The sequence below is a fragment of the Pelobates fuscus genome, chromosome 5 (genome assembly GCF_036172605.1).
Source record: "Pelobates fuscus isolate aPelFus1 chromosome 5, aPelFus1.pri, whole genome shotgun sequence".
NCBI lineage: Eukaryota > Metazoa > Chordata > Amphibia > Anura > Pelobatidae > Pelobates > Pelobates fuscus.
Window position 1 is genome coordinate 255650269 of NC_086321.1, and position 22550 is coordinate 255672818.

At 38.1% G+C, this 22550-nt stretch overlaps 1 protein-coding gene across 1 annotated transcript in view; it reads right to left on the minus strand.

Annotated features, from left to right (window-relative positions):
• Nucleotides 1-22550, minus strand: part of ADAMTSL1 (ADAMTS like 1) — a 918974-nt gene that overhangs the window by 701029 nt on the left and 195395 nt on the right. The window contains exon 2 of the mRNA XM_063455242.1: nt 15171-15290. Coding sequence (XP_063311312.1) covers nt 15171-15290 — 120 coding nt within the window. The remainder of the gene's footprint in view (nt 1-15170; nt 15291-22550) is intronic.

Consider the following 22550-nt stretch of genomic DNA (forward strand, 5'->3'; position numbering starts at 1 on the left):
ACACACAGTCAGATATACACACATACAGTCATATACACATACACACATACAGTCAAATACACATACACACATACAGTCAGATACACACACACATACAGTCAGCTACACACACACAGTCAGATACACACACAGTCAGACACACACAGTCAGATATACACATACAGTCAGATACACACACACACAGTCAGATACACACACACACACACAGTCAGATACACACACACAGTCAGGCACACAGTCAGATATACACATACAGTCAGATACACATACACACATGCAGTCAGACACACACACAGTCAGATACACACACACAGTCAGATACACACACACACAGTCAGGCACACAGTCAGATATACACATACAGTCAGATACACATACACACACGCAGTCAGATACACAGTCAGATATACACATACAGTCAGATACACATACACACACGCAGTCAGATACACACACACAGTCAGATACTCACACTGTCAGATGCACACACACACAGTGAGATACACACACACATAGTCAGACACACAGTCAGATACACATACACACATACAGTCAGATACACATACACACATACAGTCAGATATACATACACACATACAGTCAGATACACATACACACACAGTCAGATATACATACACACATACAGTCAGATACACATACACACACAGTCAGATACACATACACACACAGTCAGATACACATACACACACAGTCAGATATATACACACACAGTCAGATACACACACACACAGTCATATCAATTTACATAGTTTAGCCACCCTCCTTACCTTTACAGAAGTGTGGCTTCCCTGGAATCCAGTGGGAGCTGGATGGCTGAGATTGATGGGAGTCTTCTTCTTCTTGGCCTGTACCTCCTCCTTCTCTCCATGTATGCTGCCTCCTCCCCAGCGGCACTCTGTTAATTGGGAGGAAGTGACCTCACAACACTTCCTCCCAGCAGGCAGGAAGACAGAGGACGGTCTGGAGCTCTCTTAAAGGGCCGGGGGGGCCCTGATTACCTCACCTGCTGCAGCCCACCAGAATATTTCTTGGTATCCCGGTGGGCTGTTCAGACCTGGCTGCAGGCAGGGGGCCCACAGGGCAGCTGCTTTGGGCCCCCCAGGAGCAACAGGGCCCGGGGCAGCTGCCCCGTTTGCCCCTTGTTAAAGACGGCCCTGGTTCAGGCAAAGGTTTAGAATAAGGAGAGTAATAATTACCAATGGAGAACCAGTGGGGAATCAGATCTATTCAGTCTGCGAGTAACAGCATCACAGAAATTTAGTCACCGCGATCACATGTCTTGGATTGGCTGCAGGGGGACTGCCTGGGTTGTCAGACAGGTCCCCCAATCGCGATCAGAGCGGAGATCGAGTATTTGGGCTGAAGGGAGGGCCAGATCGTTAAGTTGTCCTATGGCACCTTAACAGCTTTAAAGTCCATCTTTTGTAGGTCAGAATAGCACACCCTAATGCCGGGAAGTAGTAAACAAGCATATATACTCGCAATAAGCATAAGTGATGTCTTTATATGTTGCAGAGAATATACCACATTTGGAATAGATCCGAATTATAATTGCATGTAAACAATTTATTTCATGAAAATTATAGAAAAATACCCCATGCAATGAGGGAAGTGTAATCACACTAAAAATGGCATGTCCTTAACTCATCTATTCAACTGATACGTTCATATAATCAGCAGACTTATTCACTAAAGTCACAAATGTCGGGAATTCAAGGCTAGGTGCCAAAAAACTGGTGACTATAGTGTCCCTTTAAAAGTTTGTATCCCCTGCTCTGTATATTGAACTTTACTCACACGAGGAGGAGTGGCTAGGGCTGTGTAACTGCAGGGGCATGATCTATCTACGATAACTGCATCATTAAGCTCAAGTTGTTTTGGTACTTAAAGTATCCCTTTAAGTGATTAAGAGATATAATCCACCTTACAGTACACAGTTTAAGCTCTAATTTATCATGCAGTCATTTCTTAGTTTTTTTTAATTGGTTGTGAGAACACAAATCGGGTTCTGCCAAAATTTCGGGAAACAAAATGGCCGCTGGCGGCGAGAGAGCACTCTCCCCTGCTCAGCTCCCTCGCCACCCACACTGTACGCCCACACGGGACCGCATGCCCAGACGCTCAGCAGCCCCACTGGACAACAGAGACCACATGCCCAGCCACTCAGCAGCGGCACAGGACATCAGGGACATAGAGACTCCATGCCAGCCCTCCCAAAAGTAGGGAGGCTGGGTTGGGTAATATTTTAAAAAAAAAAATTTGTATGTGTGTCTGTTAGGTAGTTTGTATGTGTTTGTGTGTCTGTCAAAGAGTGTATGTGTGTTTGTCAGTGAGAGTGTATGTGTGCTTGTCAGTGAGTGTGTGAGTGCGTATGTGTTTGTCAGTGAGAATGTATGTGTGCTTGTCAGTGAGAGTGTATATGTGTTTGTATGTGTGTCTGTCAAAGAGTATGTGTGCTTGTCAGTGAGTGTGTATGTGTGTCTGTCAAAGAGTATGTGTGCCTAAGTGTATGTCAGTGTGTGTATCTGTGTGTCAAAGTTTGTGTATGTGTCACTGTGTGTGTATGTCAGTATGTGTGTATTGGTGTGTGTGTGTATGTGCCAGTGTATAACAGTTTGTTTGTATGTGCCTATGTGTGTGTGTGTGTCAGTTTATGTGTATCTGAGTGTGTGTCAGTGTGTGTATATGACACTGTGTGTATGTGTCAATGTGTGTATGTGTGTGTGAATGTTCCAGTGTGTGTATCTGTGGATGCAAGTGTGTGTATATGTCACTGTGTGTATCTGAGTGTGTGTATCTGTGTGTCAAGGTGTGTGTGTCTGTGTGTATCTGTGTGCTACTATGTGCCAGTGTGTGTGTGTATCTGTGTGTCTGATACATACACACACACACACACACACATATATACACACTGACACACAGATACACACACTGGCACATATGAACACAGATACACACACCTTGGCACACACCGGCACATACAAACACAGATACACACACTTTGACACATAGATACACACACCTTGACACACAGATACACACACACACACAGATACATACTGTGTGTCAAGGTGTGTGTAACTGTGTGTCAGTGTGTGTATCTGTGTGCCACTATGTGCCAGTGTGTGTTTATCTATGTGTCAGATACATATACACACACACAGATACACACACTGGCACATACAAACACAGATACACACACCAGCACATACAAAAAAGGCGCACTTTATTTTTTTACCTTGGGTGTGGTGGGGAGGGGAGTTGATACACTATGTCAAAGGGTTCCAAGTGAAAAATGAATTGGGAACCCCTGCTTTAGATTATGAATTGAACCATACAGTAAATCTTACATCCTAAACAGGACTCACTTCTTGAAGAGGAGAAATGATGGAGAGGTCTGTATAAATCAAACTGTGTTTTCACTGTATATAAATATATTAGGCTAATTAAGCATTGAGAGTCTGTGGTTTTCACTGACTACACCCATAGCTTCATACAGCCATAAAACTTGTAAAGTAAGGAAAACTTTAGCATGTGTATTTTGAAATCTGCCCTGCACTGTGGGACCAGTCCAATAGTGGTTTAGTTAACCTGCAATATTTTTGCCCCTGGAATGACCCTTCTTAAAAACATTCTGTAGATTTGTCATGACCAGGTTAACTACCCCCATGTCTTGGATTTCCCTGTGACCTGGCTTGCTTTACATGCTGACTATATTCATATTTCTTCCTGTGTTTCTACAATGTTATTTTTTTTTTTTGTAACTGTACCTTTCACCATGGGAGTCAGTGTCACTTTAGATAGCTTAGTTGACCTTTCAAATGCAGATGCTGAAGGTTAAGGGAAGCTGACGAGAGACCTTGCATATTTGAATAGCAGGTAATCAAAGTACAACATTAGTTTTGGTAAGTGAGGGTTGTTCTGCTGGGACAGGTTAGAAAAGGGATCGCTAACTCAGCGATCAGAGCTATTTATCATTCGTTCTTGGCATGTCAAACCTGACCTTACATTATCAGAAGATAGCAGGCTGATGCGTGAGAAATTATTTGCCTAGAGTATATTACGATGGTGACTTCCCTATAACTTAACCATGATGACTGCAATATTGTAATTGAATCCACATGGCTCCTGCTCTTAGGGAGGGGTGCATAATAAATTTTTATGTAAGTGGTGTATATATTACGCCTTCAATGCTTTTCCTTTACTTTGCCCTGGATAATTGAAAGCTAATTTACAGAATCTGTTTTCCCATCTAAATCATACGTGTTCTACCACTTTTTGTCATGCTCAGAACACACGGGGGCGGACTAACCCATTCACAATATAATAACCCGTAGCTTTAATAAAAATTTAAATTGAAAGGAATATATTTCTTACTTTCATTCACTTGGTGCTATTTTGACCAACGACGGCAATTCTGTCATCTCAATACTCAATCTGCTTTTTGCTGCTTGAACTTCCTTAGTCCCCGTTGTTGACATTGATTCTGTTTCTAGAAATTTAAAACTAGAACAGATGTATGTCAAGTGTAATCAATATATAAAAAAATCACGATTAGGGAATTTTATTCCAAGCATTTATAATTCAGTGTTTTATTCTAGCAGAGCTACAACTCCCATCAGGCTTAAACAAAGCCCACCCATATGCAGTGACCTGCATTTTATTAGTTTTTATTACATATTAATCACTTTAGTCATTTCCCTGGTGCTCTGGTGGCTGCGGTGGGAGGTTTGTGTTTCTCTGATGCACATACTTCAACACTGGGTACAGAGTGGTAATAGGTCATCGCAGCAACGAAATACAGATATCTCGTACTGCAGCCCCTGGACCACCAGGTTTCCTTTGCAGGATATCAAGTTGGCAACAGATCTGACATTGGGGATAAAATGCTCTGCAGATTAAATTTTTTTTTGCCCAGTGCTCTGCTAGTGCAAGCTCTGATATTACTTTAGAGCTGCCCATGCTTGTTTGACTCCCGCACACAATGCCAGAGGGTGCCTATCACTAGCTGGTAGCCTAATCCAGTTTAGAACAGTTTAGAACAGTTCAGCATTTCCTAAAATATAAGTTAAAAGCAGAAGATTTACGAGTCCTGTACAATATTTTCTGTTGAAACATCTTTAGATGCTTTATTGTTTGTGCATAAAAGACATTATTTATGACATTTTTCACTTGGGAAAAGTATTATAACAAAAGCAAAGCGGCACACTAAAATATAATAATAATTTTTATAAAATAAGTTTTATTATGTTTTAAAACAAGTTTTATTTTATACCCAAATACAAATACAGCAATAGAGCCAAATAAACATACGGTACTCAAAAGTCAAAACAAAACACACAGCGTAAGAGAAACTAAGCAACACTATCCCCCAAACATAAAATGCAGAGAACTGCTCCTTGATGTAATATAGGTATAATGGCAAACTTTAGCGAATTATATTTAATACGATCTTCAAACAACCTTTAGGCTTTCTTGGGATCATGAGAAATATAATAAACCAACATCTGTATTACCATAGTTAATCATCAGTAGTTTAGGCTAACGGAATGTACCCATAGCCTTTGTTCCTATTTACAACAGGACAAAACACAGAAATATTAAATGTATCTCCTGGGAAACTGCATAGACTGTGTAGAAATGGTAAATGTTCAGGATAGGCATGCTAAAATAGCACGCATTTATTTGGACATGCCTTTCTTACTATTTCCAGCTAAGCCAAAGAATGAACGCATGATAGCATATATTTTGGTGTAACAGAAAACTATTTACAGTGCATTTACAGCATTTATGGCTTCTACGCAAGAGAATCCTATATATCTAATCCTATGTTCCCTATTGTAAGAAATGTACATGACTGCTACATACCATTGAAAGTGTAGAATTTAAACATCACCAGCCCAACCTCAAATATCTGGTATGACTATAACATAAATAAATACAATAATCGGGCACAGTTTATTCTTACCATATCCCCATCTAAAATGTGAGAACAGCAGTCTTAGTCTGGAGAACAATGCATGATCTGTTCTGCAGATACGCTAGCCAGTTAGCTTTTATTAACTTCAAATGTGCTAGTTTTATAGTTTATAGATTTTCACTTTATGCCTCATTGAATTGCCTGAGGAAGTGATGAGTATAATTCAGCTGTGCTGCTTAGCTCTTGTGCCAAAGGATACCATATTCACAGCATCTTGAAAGCAAGCCCTTTAAAGGCTGCAAGGATAAACACGCACACAAAAAATCCCAAAATGCGTCTTTACTATGTCAATATCTCTTTTGTAAGCTAAAGGACTAGGAGTCACAGCTGACATGTTTGGCAAGTGGAGGACTTTTTCACTGTCCTTCCTTCCTCTCCATTCTTGTATCCCGTCTCCACTCTGAACGCACCCACCATCTGCAACTTGTCTTCTGAAAATGTTCATACTGACACAGCTGCAAACCCAGTGTCGGCTCTCTATTCTATCTGAGAAAGAAGATTAGATTAAACAAGTTTTACTCATTAGCTTCATAATCACATAATACCGTAGTATTTTAGGATAGGTTACAGCAGGATTCCATACAGACATCTTCCAAACTTTCACTACAACATACAAAGTATCATAAAAATTCACAACATGGACCAATCAAACATAGTATAGCTAAAAGGCTAAAATATCCCATCAGGCAGGAGATAGAGCAGAACATCCATCATACAACTGATATAGTCAAAATCAAAGCTTGACAAATTTGCTTGGAATCTAGGAGCCAGCTAAAAAAGTTAGGAGCCATTTTTTTTTTTTTTACAAAGCTTAATTTCAAACAACAGCAATGCTATTTTTAAAGGGAAGCTATAATCACAAGAAACACTGCTACTTAATGCAGTTGCTCTGGTGTCTATATCTTCTCACTGCAAGCTTTTTTAATGTAAACATAACACTTCTAATGACAGTAACTTAGATGACCACTATAAGTGATTCTTAGTCCAGAGCTGCACAGTGTGCAGTGTGTAGAACCTACATTCAGTGTCCATATGCTTTGCATGGAAGCGCTGAATGTTCCCCATAGAGATGTATTGATTCAATGCATCTCTATGAGGAGATGCTGATTAGTGCATATGGGAAAGCATTGGCTTGGCTATGATGATAAAGATTGATTAATTCAGCCATGGAGGCGGGGATAACCGCAATGAGATTGGCACGGTGTGGGAAAAAAAGGTGAGTAAAAACACCTAAACAGACACTAACTGACAAACAGACACACTCACTCACTGACAGGCACACACACAAACACATTCCCTGACAGACATACACGGATACTGACACACTTATACACATTTTCTCACACACTCATAAATTACCTTTGGGAGAGCTGGCATGGATCCTGTCACGACTCCCGACATCTCTGCCAGCGTGGCTGCACTCAAACATAGCATCCACGCCATCAGAGATGTTTTAAACTTACCTTGGGCTCGGCAGGCAGCTACCTGTTCTCCCTCTGTTCCGGTCCCCAGTGGGTGCAACATTCTTAGGAATGCCGGCCGCTGTGGGCCGGACTTTTATAATAAACTTACCTTCGCCCACTTCAAAGATGGTGCCGGCGTGCGTGTGGCATCACGTCATAGGCGCACACATACGTTTTGGGGTCAGAGACACCAAATTACAGCCTAAGGAGGGTTATTTAAGCCCAAATTACCTTTTTGTCAGTGCACTGTCGTGGTTTCCACTAGCTGGTTATCTGAGAGTGTGTTCCTGATTGCGTTTTTCTGGTATTTGACTTTGGCTTCGTTTTGACTTCCCTGATTTCTGATATCCTTGACTTCTGGCTTTCTTCATCGTTGTGTCCCTTTCTGTGTGCCTGACCTCGGCAAGTATTTTGACTATTCTGTTTAGTAGACATGCCTCTACTTGCAGCACGGCGGGTAGGGGCAGGAGGAAGGATTTAACCTCCTTCATTTACTAACTAATTTTTTTACTTGGTATTAGCATAGTTGACTGAAGCCCTTTCTTTTTGTAATTATGGTCTTTTAGCTTCTCCCTAATCCTTTCGGGATTGCCATATGTTTACCAAAAAGGAGGTATCTACTAAACAGCTCCCTAATTTGGTACCCTTGAATATGGCAATCCCACAAGGGCACCAATTTAGGGAGTTATCTACTAAACAGCGGCATGGATCAGAATTATATTTGTCAAGATGAAATTCCGAAATTAAAGTAGCTGAATCTCATCTGAAAACTAATGAACAAATGGATCAAATTTGGTTCAGGAGAAACTAAAACTGTATTCGGATGAAACTACAATTTTGGCGGGGCCTAAGTCTACAATTGATATTGCTACCGTGGTCGAATTTTTAGAGGATCAGATCAACACCCAGTGAAAGTAGCAGTTTGGAATTGCAGCTGATCAGGTGAGAGAATATAGTTTACGTTTATGAATCTTGAGTAAAAATGAAGACTTCTCTGTTTTCAGAAAACTACCAAGAATATTTCAGTTTTGTCTTGCCCATTATAAAAAAATAATATCACTGCTATTGTAAGGATCTCTATCTTTTCCTTAACAGATGATAAGTGTACATGGGAGTTTGCTGCATAAGTTAGAGCATTTACACAGATACCATGGCACTGGTTGGGAGGCCTTTGATAGAATCTTGCAATACATCTCCCAAGATTGGAATGACTAGCAACATTTAGCTTCTAAGGATGGGCCAAGAATGGCTTCTGCTTGCATTCCTTAGAAGGCAGACAGCTATTTCAAGTGAAGACATGCCAACAAGCAACCAAAATCCCAAAGAATTTCTCGCTGTCATTCTCCAGGGGCAGAAGGCTGCAAAGGATACAGGAGAATGATATAAGTGTGTAGGCTTGGAAAAAGCTTTTGGGTAATTTACATAATGTCTTCACTTGTCAGTTCCCCAATCAAACACACAAGATATACATTCCTAGATGGCAGCAAGCTAAATCTGTGTCGCAGAGAGTAGTGAATGACATCTGCGTAGGTCCATCTTAGTGGCTCCAAAAGCAGGTCATTAATCATAGTGGGACGGGTAGCAATTATTAGTCAAGCTTTTTCTCAGTAGCCAGCTATACCGTTCTGTTCATCATGGCAGGCTGGTTTCTACTGTTTATACATTTCAGTTTCCATATCTTTTTATTGTATTGTATGGTATTTTTTAAGATCTTGGTGACATGTATTTTAAAGCAATGAAAAAGATCTCAGGCACTCACTGTAATTGGTTCCAGGCAGATTTATTACAACGTTTCGACCTATGCAGGTCTTTATCAAGCTTGATAAAGACCAGTATAGGTCAAAACATTGTAATGAATCTGCCTGGAACCAATTACAGTGAGTGCCTGAGATCTTTTTCATTACTACGTATTTCTTGGAGTTTGCTGACCCTTGCTCAGTAGCACCCTGTGATGGTATATTTCGACTGAGTGCGACCCTACCTTTTGTTTACTATGTATTTTAAAGCAAACACATTTTTTGCTTGTTTTCTTCAATGAAGCACCTCAGTTTGGTTACTGCACAGGTAAAAAAAAGAGTATAACGGTATGTTAAATTGAACAACATATGGTAATAATAAATGGTACTATATCCATGTTTTCCCAGTTAGTGCAATAACAATAATTTTGTTTTGTTTTTTAAATATCTTGTAAAAAAAATTCAGCATTTATAAAGTTCTCACAGATTTATAATATTTGCAGTGCTAGGAGCATTGTATTTTGTACAACAATGTTTATCCTGGCAAAATTATCTTTTGGTACATTAAATAAATGATACTGTATATGTAGCACCATAAATTCTAGCTGAGATATTATGAATTCTAATTTCTTTCACTTCTACTAAATTATATTTCCTTCATAGTGACACGTCATAAAGTTATCTCTCCTTGATTTGCCCCATGTTATTATTCTACTCTTAAGCTTTTAAAGTTATCTCAGATTGGCAACTTCATTCACACCCAGTCATGACAATTGTACATTTCTATATACTCTCTATTCAGCCAGAGAACAATACAGTCCAGAAACAAGATCAGAAAACCTCATAGTCAAAAAAACGGGAAGTCCTGGGTTGTGTTGGATTCATTTATACTCATATGACCCACGTGATCCCTTGTATGGTAGAAGATAATAGGCAACTGCAGGTTCTGGTTTCCGTACTTTTGGAATAGGGAAATTAAAACTACAGATGACCATATTTATATACCATGGTCCCAAAAAAACTACTTATACAATATCATATGCCAGTAAAAAGACACACACACAACACAAAAACAAACAAACAATATTTGTGTCCTGAGAACTCCAGTATTGAATACTAGGTATGTACTGTGATCACCCAAACTGACAAATGTAAATGTTTTTTTATCAGAATTTATATACTTAAATAATAATAATAATAATAATAATAATAATAATAATAATAATATATGTATCTAATCAGGATCAAGACCTATGTCTCTGGAAGCTTTAAAGCAACCACAATTACTAAGTCACATAAGAGTATATAAAACTAAGTAATGTGAACATGTTTATATTGCTGAAAATGACTATTCATTAGGTAATTAAGAAACACCAGACCAATCATTGTTACCAGTAATGCCATTAGGAGAAATGTAAACAAGTATCCCCCAGAATTGTCCCACACCATAGAAAAGTAAGTCACACAAATGGATGAAGTAGGGGGAATGATGAACGAAGAATATTATGTGCAGGAAGTCATACTTTAGCTCTGTTATTCTACATGTACCTTGTAATGTCACTGTACAGCCCAATAAATTATTTAAGCAGAGAGAGCCAGCATATCCATTTCTTCCATCCTTCCTTCTACATTTCTGTATATATTAATTACAAAAACATTTGTACGCACGTTTTTTTTACTACAATCTTGCTGCCAATTCCACCTTGTAGCCATAGTACATCAATATGACATTTTATGTTCTTTGTACTCCCCAAATTGCGCTAGATTTATATTTCCCTTTCCACTTCCACCCCAGCTGCCAACAAAAAGCCAAACAAAGTAAAGTCATTAGGCTCAAATGCCTAGGTAGACCGACTATATTATGGCTAGAATTTAAATGACAACCAGAAAGCCCTATTGTAACTAATAATATAAAATATTTATTACAGGCTTTACCTTCATATTTACCTTTCGAGTATAATAGCTATATATATATATATATATATATATATATATATATATATATATATAGTATACAATATACAATGTTACCCAGCACACACACTCAAAAATATGAAAAATGCCGGGTGCATAAAAAGCCATAGCCAAAAACTACTATAATGTATAATAAATGAGGGCTTGCACTCACGGTCTGTAGATAAGTAAAATATATAAATATATATATACACACACACACACACACAAATATGCACTCAACATATCTGTATGTTTAATACCACGGTGCTGTTCAAGCCACTGATATAAATCTACAAAATATGAATGCATTCAAAATATGAATGCATTCAATGGTCATTTTAAATGCAAAATGACTGCCTTTATTGCTAATGGCAGTTTATACACAACATAGTCGACGTAACAGTCCTATCCACAGGTTTTCAAGACCTATATACTCACACATATCTATATATACACATATAATATTATATTCATATATAAACGTTAATATTTACTTTCAAGTTTTGGAATCAGACATTTTATATGAGTTAAAGTATTTCATTGTATTTGTCTATCAATTTGATAATAATAATAATAATAATAATAATAATAATAACAGTAATTATTATTATTATTATTATTATAAACTCTTGAAGGGTTCAGTTTTTTATCCATGAAAATGAAACCACCCCCTGTTTGGGACACAAGAAAAGGGTTATATGAGGAGAATAGAAGAATCTAGTATATTCAGATTTGCAAGATATGATGACTAACACAAATAGAGTCCATTTTAAATATTTCAAATAAATGTGCTATATGTTTCCTTGAATCTTCGCTGTAATGCTATTTCTGCCTTTGCAAAATATGACAGATATTTGGCAACAGATTAAATATAGTTTTAGTTAATGTACATGGCTCTCCTCCACGCTTTTAAAAAGAAAACAATTCAAAATATCTGTGATGGAACTAAAAGCCAAAGATTATGTGTATTGTCTACGGCAAAGTCATTTCATATATATTCTTTAATTTAATTTAGTAAACAAGTCAATAAACAACAGAACACTTAAATTCTTTATTATTGTTTTTAAAACTAAAACACAACGATGTGTTTCATGTCATATGCATATGTGAAGCTTTCTGTAATTAATAAAGCAGCTCTAACCTTGAATATTTCTTATATAAATGTAATTCTAAAACATTTTCTCAACAGATAAATAGTATTTTTTTTTTTTTTTATCTCAGATTGCTGTTATGATCACTTAAAGGTACATTATGGCCATTTCTCAGAGAGGAAATGCTTTCTTAGAATAACATCCCGATATTTAAGCTTTCCAAAAAGGTGGTTGCTAAAACAAAATGCTACTGGGAGCTTGTGCTGCCAGCAGCCAATAAACATCTGAATTATTCTCAGGTGAGATTTACTGCTAGCATGTCACCGTGAAGGCAAGAGCTAATGCAATGTTAAAAACAGCCTACATTATTAAAATGCAACTGTGCCTAGAGTACATATATGTTTGTTGAACCTTTGAACCTCTTTTAGTTTTTTAAAGCTGTGTGGCTTTAAAATCTATACATGTTAATGGTAATGCAAGTAACATAAATTGAAATAATGAAAGTTAGATGGGAAGAAGTAGAGCTGAAATTGGTGTCTACCAAGAACACAGGGTAACACGATGCAAGTGCTCCCAAGATGGGGAACCCAGATATTCCAGCTAGACAGCCAACTGATGATGCTCATGTTCAGAAGTGCTTGAATGTGGAGATAAGCCCTGCATGGACCTTGCATCATTGCATCGCCATGAAAATATTTGTTGACAAGCTTGTGCCATGTCTTTTCTGGGACTCTTATCCAGTTTTCCAGCATGGTACGAACAAAAATGGTAACCCCCCATAAAAAAAAAAAGTGAATGGTGTGCAAATGGTTCCTCAGACCCACTAAGAACAAGCAAATACTTCTGGCACGGCTTTGTAAAATATACTTTTCCTTCTCCAAAGTACAGTGCCAGGAATTGGGGTATTGTAAAAAGAAGAGTAAGGGCAGCACTCCCCACCAAAGAAAACATGGTGCAACCGAGCTAGGGTCAGCACTCCCCACAGACTTGTAATATAAAGAAAAATGCTCAGGCACTCACTGTGTTAAAGTTCAGGCAGAATTTAATGGATCAAAGTGCTGTATGTACCCCCGCAGGTCTTTATATTGCTAGAGGGCTAACCTGAACTGACTTATTGTTAGCCCTGAGTCTCCAGAATAGCTATAATTTGTAATATAAGAGAGATAACACATACATTTTCAGATTTCCTCGTCTATGTTATATACTTCAAAAATCATTTTAAATTATTTTTTTTTTTAAATATAGTTAGTATTGGGTGGAAGGGGTCATAAAATACACCCTTGGGCCAAAGCCTCTGATCAATTTGTCACCTAGCAACAACCCTGTCCTGGATCCTTTTAAAGTGACGGTCTATACATAATAACCTCTACTCTACAGCATATTGCAGTGATTATGGTTCTTTAGTTTCATGGGTACCATTCCTCATATTTGTCAAACCAACTGACAGATAATCGACCTCTGGCACTTTCAGCATGGGGGTTGTCTGGTAGAAAAAAGACCAGGGGCTTTACCCCAAGGGTAAATTGTATGTCCATCCTCTACATATCTCTACACAACACAATTACCTATGTCTAACCGTAAACTCTTAAACGTTCTAAGAATTACATTATGACTCCAAATATATTAATACATTGAGAGTATTATAAAAACATATATTTATATTAACCCTTCACCTGCAGCATAAACCTAAAATTTGCAGCATTAAACCTGCACCCGCAGCAGTTCCCCCATACTGTGCTATATAACTAACTCCAGGTATGGTTCGATAAAGTGGCACTGTCTCAGATTTTGTAATCAGAGATGTTTCTTGTCTCTCAGCATTACAGGGGCTCATGGTTAGCAATGCAAGGGTATCACAAATAAAATGCACTAGCCCAGGTCAGCCCTCCCAGCAATACCCTTGGCTCTCAGCCTTTTATCACTGTTCAAGACTGGCATGGATCGAGAGGGTAGGGAAAAAGTGTAACCTCTGATTTATCAGCAATCCTTGGTTATTGTCAAACGACTTAAAAATGGTCCATAGACTCACAGCACGATAGCCATTACAATAAGCTGTATTGATTATACTGCTTTTACTTCTCCTTTAATCATGAAATATGGGGTTCATAAAAAAACAAGATAAGAAATGTTTTTATAAAAAGCTAGTCACATAGTCACAAAGCTAATATAGCATGTACTAAAAATATATATTGAAATCCCACACATAAAAAAAATAATAATGGTGAGCAAAGAACATGTTCATTAACTAATGCCAGCTCACAACTCCTTAAGTAAATCTTATAATGAAATTATACCTAAACAGCAGTTTGTAGTAAAAACAGAACAGACGACAACAATTTAGGCTTAAATAGCAGATTTAAAAAAAAAATAAAGTCATTTTGATTTTGCAAGTTGGTTGTCTACTCCTGACAACTTGCTGTTTAGTAAATATACTACTATTTTTAATGAACAGGCACACAAAAATGAAAATCTTCAGATCGTGCACATCTGGTGGTTGACCATGAACAGCAGTGGAAAGCCAATGAAAGGATGTTATCAATTACAGTAGATGTAAAATCTGTTGATGTTGGAGTCTGCAGACACATAACCATGTAGAGTTGAAAATAATAGCTTATTTTCCATTTTTCCCTTTGCTATGTATTTTTTTTCAAATATATTGTTCTTTTGAATGACAACAAATCACACAGCAAGGATTAAAACATAAAAACATGTCATATTCACAGACACATTACAGTATATTTGACTTTCTTAAGGAGATCCAGAAACAATTATTGGAGAAGGTATTGTATATGACGAGATCACCATGGAAATCAAAAATGATCTTTGTGATAATTGCCTGTATATGTTGCCTGTATACCTTATAATACTATATTTCAACACCAACCAGACTCTCAAATGTATATATCAAAGAGAAATGTCCTACCGGATCTTCAATCTTGTGATTCGTCATTAAGTCAGACAAAAAATCATCTTGATGGCTTTCTCTTCTAATTAGTGGAAATTCATGAAGGAACACGGCACCTTGTGTTTGATCCCCAGATACCTGAAAAAAACAAACAGAGAGATCCATGTTAAAAAAAAAAAGAAATTTTCATCATATTATTTAGTTGCACAAAACTTGTGTTAGGACTTTCAGTCTCCTCCTTTATTTAGAACAGTTTAACATATTCCCTGATACCCTTTAACCTCTCTAGAGCAGAATTAACGTAATTATTTTAACCGTCTAATATCTATCTATCTATCTATCAATCATCTATCTATCTGTCTGTCTGTCTGTCTATCTATCTATCCATCCATCCACCCACCCATCCATCCATCCATCCATTCATTCATCCATCCATCCATCCATCCGTCTCTGTCCGAAAGATTAATAAATGTTATACATTTTATGTATTTTGTTTGTGTTATATCATTTTAGCATTTTAACACTGTTTACTTGAAATGTGGTACCATATTTCTTTAGATCTTTTTGAATATGGCAATGTACATTACTGAATTCTTTCTGAACAGGACATGCTCATATTTCGCCAGTGTAGTATATTTGTTAAGATCTGCACAAAGTTCAAAGTTCTACTATCTTTTTATTCCTTGGATGTAGTTCAGATACCTTTTGCCAATGTGGGACCCAAAAGAAAAGCCAAGTAGGTTATAGCTACTGCTGTTATAACTCTTACAGGACTGGCACCGTGTCTCCTCATAGTTATGCCAGAGTGTTCTTAAGCCAAGGTGCTCAAAGAAAAACCCCTAAAATGTTTACACTTTCTGTATATTTTGTTTATAATGAACCAATACGCCTGATATGCCTAGTATGCCTGTTAAAAGTAAGCTTCTCTTAGTTTTAGTATAGGTGTATATTATATCACACTTTGATATATGTCATATTATTTTAAATCCAAGAAGGGAATAATGTCAAATTAGGTGATATCATTTCAGAGTCTATTGTAAGATTATAATGTGCATGGCTTTGAAAGGTTGATTAATGAAATCATTTCTCAATTATAATCTCAGCAATGCTAGAATGCCAACATTGTACTGCGGCCAAAGTCTACAAGAACATGATTAGATAGGTCCCCATTTAAGCAGTAAATAACGATTCCCCCACAAAAGCCTCTGCTTTCTTAAATTTTGTTTAAACCATCACTTGGTTTAAGTCACAGTAATTATGTTCTAAAATTATTTTCAAATATAATGTAGAATTATTTACATGTAATGAACTAACCATGCTTATAGTTTAGATCCCTCAGAGGCACCCACCTCTCTTTCTATAAAGAAAGCACATTAATATATTAAATATGTCACTGTTAAAATTACTGGGCTGAATGCCAACTGGGAGAAGTTGCTCTATTATTTCTGGGATCCTCTTTTTAGTCCCAGGGACCCCTGTACTTTCCGTAGACCCTACACTAAAATAGGGTACTTGTTTATTCGTTTAAGCAAAACTCCAACTAACTCCAACTGCTTTAACAAAACACTGGTTTGGGTCAGAATAACCCTCACTAATATGATGCCTCTTCACCTTAAAAAAAAAAAAAAATAATAATAATAATCTAACATAGTTTCAAGTTTTCCCAGCAGCCCAATCCTCCTGTGATTTTACAAAGGAGAAGTTGAGGTAATAACTTTGGTGGCACAGAGGTGGAGGGAGCCAAGTCACGTCTGTCGCCAGTGTACTGACGACATCCAATATTCAGAGCATTGATATTGGTCAGCCTAGAACCCTTGTTCCAGGATGGCTAATGACTCCCTAATGGCGCTGCCAGAGATGGGGAAACACCACCGGCAGCAATGGCAAAATCTCTCTATGTGCAGAGTTTTATTGTGAAAAGCTGCACATAGAGACACCAAGCATTATATTTATATAACATATATTAGTTGTTTGTCTTCCTTGTTTTTAATTGAATATAAAGCATGGTTGTGTAAGTTGTCAAAGAGAGTTGTTGGTTAAAAAATGGCATGAGTACATAGTATTGATTTTCAGCAAATGTTTCTAAGCATGAAACCACCTTTACTGAAAATGTTTTAGTTATGATGAAACTGACTTGTAAAACCAGAAGCTGGGAAGAACAACCCTATCCATGCAACAGATTTTACATTGGCCTCAGCCCAAAGAACAACCCTTACTGCTCTTAACCCATATCTGCAATTTTACATAGTGCAAAGCTGTGCCAGGGCATATTCATGACAGTCTTTAGGGAACATTTGGTACCAAAACAACTAGTTACTTTGTAAGCTGACCTGATAGTTCTAGCACAACAGACTGCCAAATAACATGATTGGTAAGCAATTGCTGCATTTTTTAAAGTGATCACGAGGCTTGCTTATGTTCCCTCATTGCGCAGACAGGGACCTGATACTGCAATTGTGAGTTAGTGAAAATACATAAAGTCAGTGGGATGTTACCCAATATCTTGGACATGGCAGAGGAAATTTGAGAAAATAATTAACTCCAAACGTGTTAAAAGCATTTATGTATAAGTGCCATGTTTGCCATCATTATTATTCTGCTTGTGGCTCACAGACTACAGCTAATGGATAGAGTGATGGAGTGTGATGAGTTGTTGCATATGTCTAGGTGGTGAAGGACTTTGGTGTGGCTGATGTGGTGGTTTGCCAGGTCCAATACATTTCCTGGATATTGATAACCTGTACATGCTGATAGGCGGCATATGACAATGCTGTATCCACTTACTGCAGAATTAAAAGCTGATTAGTGTGGTTAGTTAATGTTTTTGACTTTTGCAGCATTTTACTACTAGACACTACAGGGCAGTGTTTTCTCGAGCATTACCCATAAAATGAAAACAACAAGATGGTATGTTAAATGAAATTGCACATGCTTAAAGGGAAACTCCAGTGCCAAGAAAACGATCCGTTTTCCTGGCACTGGAGGGTCCCTCTCCCTCCCACCCCCCAATTCCCAGTTGCTGAAGGGGTGAAAACCCCTTCAGTGACTTACCAGAGGCAGCGACAGGTCCCACGTCGCTGCTTCCTCCTCCCCCGCCGCTCCTCCTTCTGCTTACGTCGGCCGGTGGGCGAGACTGATCTCGCCCGCCGGCCGAGGAGACCTAATGCGCATGCGCTGCAATGCCGCGCATGCGCATTAGCGCACCCCATAGGAAAGCATTGAAAATGAATTTCAATGCTTCCCTATGGGGAATAGAGCGACGCTGGAGGTCCTCACACAGCGTGAGGACGTCCAGCGACGCTCTAGCACAGAAAACCTGTGCTATAGAGCAGGAAGTTCCCTCTAGTGGCTGTCCTATAGACAGCCACTAGGGGAGGACTTAACCCTGCAATGTAATTATTGCAGTTTATAAAAAACTGCAATAATTACACTTGCAGGGTTAAGGGCAGTGGGAGTTGGCACCCAGACCACTCCAATGGGCAGAAGTGGTCTGGGTGCCTGGAGTGTCCCTTTAAAGGGTTACCCCAAGCACAATGACCATGGTGATTAAGCCATCATTGTGGGACCCTCAACACTAGCGGTATGACCCAGCTAAGAAGGCAAACTGTTACTAAATGGTTTTCCCCATTACTGGGATCAATGCCAGAGTATTCATAGCACCATTACCACTGATGCACTGATAACCACCACTGATGCACTGATAACCACCACTGATGCTTGCAGTAACCCTTTAATTGGTTAGAGAGATTGGGATTGGTAATTTCTGGGAATGGTGTGCAGCCGGGCACACAGAGTTTCAGTAATCTCTGGTGTCTATCTGCAATCTGCAGGTATCATCCTGAATGATGTGCAGCTGACTATCAGGTGTATAACTGGTGCTACAGGCATTGCCAAACCAGTGAACAGGTAGAAGGTTATGTTAGTGAAGGCCCCACAAATTCATGATCGTTTTTATTTTTTTTTATAAAGTTCAAACACTCCCCTTAGCACTGTATAATACAGTATAATAGTGACACAAACATTTTAATAAGTGGAAACATTACAACAAATACAACTTCCATGTTAAAGAATGGGATCAAAAATGAGAAATAATATTTAAACCATTTGTTTCCTTATTCAATCCATAGAACGCATAATGATATCACTAGTCCTGATTCTTGATAATGAGGCATCGTCCATAATCTAATCACAGTAATGGCAATATAAAAAGCACACAGAGTACTGATTTCACATGTATAATTTACCTATTCATACACAATTCAATGTTTTTGACTGGTTTAAAAATAAATGGCCCCTGCCAACTGCAATCCGAGCCAATTGAGTTATGGCTAGCGTGGAGTCAGATGAAGTGATTATGGTTACTAGAATGTCCCTTTAATAATGAATAAAAAATATGTGATTAAGGATTACAATTCTTTGTGTGTGTTCTAGAGTGTATATTTTTTGCAGCCTCTTTCTTTTACTAAAATCCATGCGAGATATATTACTTTCAAAATAAATGAGATCTGTGTGATTTTGGATATTATCTGTGATAATTGTAGACTAGATGTTGAACATTCCTAATATCAAATAAATATATTAAGTTAAAAAAAAAAAACATTTTGGCCGTGCGCAATGTGTCAATTACCACCTAGTAATGTCTGCTATGCCCGTGAGTCTATACCAAGCAACTGCTTGTTATAATCCTTGCAATGGTTATACTTTTAATTAACATTTAATATTTTTTATTATACATGAAGTATACTTATACTGACAATATCGTCCTAGATAGAATTTCTCCTAATGCATAGATATAAAAGCTAAATATTAACTTATTAAATATAAGAATATATACAAGCTTCATGTACCCTTTAGAATTGAATGCAAAATACTAATATTTACCTTCAAAGTAAACAAGTGCACTACATTTCTTTAGTGATTCAAAACTACATCCTCTTCCGGTAACTTCACCTTGCCAGTGACTTGACCGCTGTTCAAAGTTGTTAATTGTCACATACAATATTTATCAATGGCATCTTAATTTCTTTGATACTGTCTGCCACATGTATGAGACTTCCACCTATTCATAGATATTTAACCACTTAAGGACCCAACTTCTGAACAAAAACAAAATCTTCAGTTAGTGCTGTGTGTTTATTTTAAGGATTTCTTTCTAAGTGAACCTATGCATATTAGATATTATTTTTTTAAAGGACAGAAATTGATTTCTTTAAATATTCTATATCATGGGCGCCTGCAAGAATTTTTCCAGGGGGGGCATACTTGTAATGACATCCATGAATGGCCTCTTTTTTACAGTGTCATGAAGGGGAGGGGTATAGTCATTATCACAATGACACCAGGACACCCATTAGGCAAGGAGACGGAGAGATCGGCGTGACGCTGGAAATAAGGTAAATAGTGTTAAGGGGGAGGCAGGATACGTAAATAGTGTTGTCACAACATGTTTGTATTCCTGACACTATAGTGTTCCTTTAAGCAAATTAAAAGAAACATTCTGGTCACTATAACAACTTCATCTAAATAAAAATGCTATGATGCCAGGAGGCCCCTGGGTGCGCGCTTTCCTTTAAGGAGTTAAACCGCTCTCAAATGGTCTAACCCCAAAGGATTCCACAGCTCCAGACCTTCAGGTCGCTCAGTGGTATTCAGCTTCTAAAACAGAGTGGCAGCAAGTGCAGATTGATGTCAGGCATGGGTGCCGCTGATTGGCAAGAGTGGTCAGCTGACGCCCTAAGCCAATCGCTAGTTACCAGTTCATAAAAATTAGATATGCATTAACAGACCGCAGTGAATGAACAGATCGATGAATGGCTCCATAGGAAGTGCCACAATTCCACAATTAGCATATAAGCATAGTAATGAGTATAAATGGCATTAAACATAATGTTAAATATCTGTTAGGATGAAGACAATTATTTCTAGGAATAACTAACCATTCACAACAGAAAAGCAGATTAGTTCAAGAAACTCATTAAACCCTGAGCACCGTGTATTGAATCATCTTTATATGCAATAGTTCAAAAAACTACAAATATCTACATATAACTTTATATAATACCAAACAGAGCCTAAACAAGCATTTGCAATGCATTTGTTTTGTGCCAGTTCTAACAATGAATTTAGTCCCTAAATAATACATATTGCCTTGAGCACAACTAGAGGTTTAATCTGGATTTTTTTTTTTTTTTTTTTATGGTTGAAGCCAAATCAGTACTAAAAAGAAATATAACATGTTCTCTTAACAGGAAACCAACCATGAGAAGTACATTCGTAACAATGTCTTAACACTTGTATGTTCTCTCCTGCCCATATAATCATTACTTTCACTGTCTACCACAGGGATTGTGGGAGATAGACCACATTTGTTTGTGTTCTACCATTGCTGTGCCTGAGTGGAAGTGAGAGTCTGTGTCATTGGTGAGACTAGTTTAAATCATCTGCCTCCTGAGGAATTTGTATGTGGACCAAGAAGCCACCGTCAGAACCGAACATTGAACAACAGAATGGTTCAAGATCGGGAAAGGAGTGCGACAAGGTTGTATATTGTCACCTTATTTATTCAACTTTTATGCGGAATACATATAGGGTAAGGCTGGACTGGATTAATCCAAAGCTGGAATCAATATTGCTGGAAGAAATATCAACAACCTCAGATACGCGGATGATACTACTCTGATGGCTGAAAGTGAGGAAGAAGTAAAGGACCTGTTGATGAGGGTAAATGAAGAGTGTCAGGATTTCTGTAGATGCCCAACATGCAGAACTTAAGTAGATATAAAGCAAATACCTAAAACATATTACCGGACCTTAGAATGGTCGGATTTAACGTAAAAAGTCAAAAGACATAAGATAGGGAAAAGCCAAGACAAAGGTATAACGCAAACGATAAACAAGCCAAGGTCAAGGAATGGAGATATCAGAATAGTCAGGTGCTAAGCCAAAAGTCAAAGAATACAGAGATCGGATAATCAATAAGGAAAGCCAAGGTCAGATACACAAGAAATCAATACAAGGAACGCGCTCTCAGATAACCAACTGGAAACCACGACAGGGCACAGAAAAATGGACAAACTAGGTTTAAATATCTAAAGGCGTATCCTGATAGGCTGTAGGGAAACATGTGATCAAGCTTATGTGTGTAACACACCCATATTAAATTAATTGATCTGGCCCTTTAAGGGTTAAACAGGAAACCCTTCATTATTCACAGCAGCAGCAGGCGGTTCCCTTAATGATACAGAGCCGGCTGCTGAGAGAGGAGTGGTCACCTCTGGTGAATGTTTGGCAGTATTCCCCTTAGTTTGTGGGAATACCGTTGTAGCGATACGCTCCCGCCGGGACCCATGCTGCCCTCTGACAGGAGCAGCATAGGAAGGCGGCGTGACAAAGAGAGTG